This window comes from Lactuca saligna, chromosome 4 (assembly GCF_052625555.1).
Source record: "Lactuca saligna cultivar CGN05327 chromosome 4, ASM5262555v1, whole genome shotgun sequence".
NCBI classification, from domain to species: domain Eukaryota; kingdom Viridiplantae; phylum Streptophyta; class Magnoliopsida; order Asterales; family Asteraceae; genus Lactuca; species Lactuca saligna.
This window is the reverse complement of record NC_136420.1, coordinates 140,917,538-140,920,098: the sequence shown is the minus strand read 5'-3', so window position 1 is coordinate 140,920,098 and position 2,561 is coordinate 140,917,538. Positions and strand designations below refer to the sequence as shown.

The following is a 2,561-nucleotide window of genomic DNA, read 5'->3' as shown; positions in this document are numbered from 1 at the left end:
CTTCACTCGCCTCTAAGAATCGAATACGTGTTCCATTTTGCATGCAAAAAGTTTGATAAGCGAACTTTTGTTGGTTGCTATAGAGAGAGAACAAGTGTTGAAATATAGAATCTGTTGTTGATATCATGCTAAAGTCGATGGAATTTATTTGTACATGACATGACAATTGACATGTCCCTTTCTTCACGAGCCTATAAAACCCTCCCCTTGCATTCCGTATCTAGCATTCACTTCACTTCTAACATTTCTTTAATTAGCAGTTTTAAGAGTTGATATATTATCAATTAGTGATGGATAGATGTCACATGCTTAGAGATATTGCTAACACTCGCAAATCCTTTTTCGACCAGGTTGGTTTTTATTTCATGATCATATGTTAAATGTACACGTTACATATATATTCATATCTCGTGTTGAGATATTCCAGTTATGATGATGATATAAATTACCAATATATTAATTCAAATTCAATTATTTGTAGGGATATCTGGATGAACAATTTATACAGTTAGAGGAGTTGCAAGATAATTCCAATCCAAATTTCGTGGAGGAAGTGGTCACGTTGTTCTATCGTGATTCTGCTCGTTTTCTCTACAATCTTGATCAAGCCTTGTATGGACTCATATTTTCTAAAATGTTTTATTAATTATAATTATTTAAATCAACTTAAATTATAATATTGTTTTTTTTTTTTCAGGGAAAAAAGGCCTTTGGATTTTAATAAATTAGACAGTCTAATGCATCAGTTTAAGGGCAGTAGCTCTAGCATTGGAGCCAAGAAGGTCAAAATTGAGTGCACTAACTTTAGGGCTTACTGCAATGCCCAAAATGCTGAAGGGTACATAATTACTGTTCTAGCCTTTTATTTCTTTTTCATTTTATTTATTAATTAATAATTAATAAAATAAATTGGACATAATGCAGATGCAAGAGAACCTACCAACATGTCAAAAGAGAGTATACATGTCTCAAAAAGAAACTTGAAGCTTATTTTCAGGTCTTTTTCTTATTTCAAAATCTGTATTTTAGAACATAAAAAATGTAACTTAAGTATAAGTCATTTAATTGAGTTTCAAGTCAATTTTTTAATTGTTAATGACCAAATTCAATCCACCCAACATATATTTTTTTTAACCATTTAATGTAGCATATTGTTTTTATCATCGTATGTAAATATTGCATAGATGTCCAAAAAAATGTTACATCTTGTTATTTTTGTGATTAGTATTCCCAATCAAGTTAACCTTAACATGTACTGATTAGTTTTTTTATTTCTGAATTTGTGACCTCAGGATTTAAGACAAGTTGGGCCTATTGAAATGGCATGTCGGCCCAGGTAGAAGATTTGGACTATAATGGGCTGAAGATGGCCCAATTGTTAGACTATGTGTACCAACCCATTGGGCCTCGTCGTAGTAATAGTGTTATTGTTGTCATAAAACGAGGTCTTAGATGAGATAGGAGGTATGCTTAGTGGTGTTCTACTTGTACTTCGTTTTTGGTTCAAACTAATCTTACTATTATTAATCAATCAAATCAATTACTAGTTCTTTCTTATACATGATTTATGATATATTATATAACTAAATATGTAAATCTAAATGTGATTGCTTTGAGATCAAAACTTACTTATAGTATGTTCATATTTCCTTAATTCGGTCATTTAAAATGATTTTCATTTTTCATTTTATTTACTCAACATCCAAAAACACAATTAGACTATATTTTGGACGATTGGGTAGGAAGAAGTTACAAAGATAATGAAATAATTTAGCATCAAATTTGTTGGTTATGAAATGTGTTTTAAGAGTTCGAATCTTAAATGAACACACCCGAAATATAATTATGAGTAGTCTTATTGAAGTGAAGATTAAATTAATATGGTGTCATCATATGAGCTTAAGAAAGTGTCCTAACTTATGGCTAGGTTAGTTTGTTCTTATCATGTGTAGGGATGAGTGGAAGTAATCAGCCGTGAATTTGAATAGTCAATATCCATGCAATGTTTTTGAAATCTTTCAAAATTTTATCGTAATAATTTCCTAAAAAAACATTGGCACTAATCCTACCTTAAACAAAATACTGATTGCATCATCTCTAAACTCGACATCCAACCTATACTGTGAGCGGGAAAAGAGCAAAAAAATTATATATATCGTTATTCCTCTGTGACGATTCCGTGTGTCGATTCATGTATTCAGGTGCGTATATCTTCTTTTGAGTTTTGATACGATGAGTTCTGATTATTAAGTTAATGCACTAATGTTCTAATTAACTTAATGCAATAATGAGTTCGAATGCGATACCATATGTTGGGGTTAAATCAGGATTATGAGAAATAAAGTGTAAGGTTCCAACTCAATAGTTGATGATTAATTTAATCTTATTACTAATCTTGTGTGGGACTACATGGACCATAGAAATCTTACGCTTTTGAGATTAAGTAAGTTAATTGGCATGCTCCATGTGTTTTCAACTTCGATATTTTTTTTCTTTCTAAACTAGATAAGCAAAAAAACAGTCCACGGTGGACAATGGTCAAACCCACAATAAAAAATTGT

The 2,561-nt window shown here is 31.0% G+C and overlaps 1 protein-coding gene across 1 annotated transcript; it reads left to right on the top strand.

Moving 5' to 3' along the window:
• Window positions 1–236: 236 nt before the first annotated feature.
• Window positions 237–1,555, top strand: LOC145038836 (histidine-containing phosphotransfer protein 4-like). The gene is made up of 5 exons (XM_078987070.1): window positions 237–350; window positions 482–612; window positions 698–838; window positions 925–997; window positions 1,293–1,555. Exons 1-5 carry the CDS (start codon window positions 291–293, stop codon window positions 1,338–1,340), a joined length of 453 nt encoding a protein of 150 aa, XP_078843196.1. The 5' UTR covers window positions 237–290; the 3' UTR covers window positions 1,341–1,555.
• The last annotated feature ends 1,006 nt before the right edge of the window (window positions 1,556–2,561 follow it).

Excerpts from the sequence above, each read along its gene's own strand:
- LOC145038836 (XM_078987070.1), top strand. The coding sequence starts at position 291 with ATGGATAGATGTCACATGCTTAGAGATATTGCTAACACTCGCAAATCC. Across the intron at positions 839-924 it reads AATGCCCAAAATGCTGAAGG|ATGCAAGAGAACCTACCAAC; the intron begins GTACATAATTAC and ends GACATAATGCAG. Across the intron at positions 998-1,292 it reads AACTTGAAGCTTATTTTCAG|GATTTAAGACAAGTTGGGCC; the intron begins GTCTTTTTCTTA and ends TTGTGACCTCAG.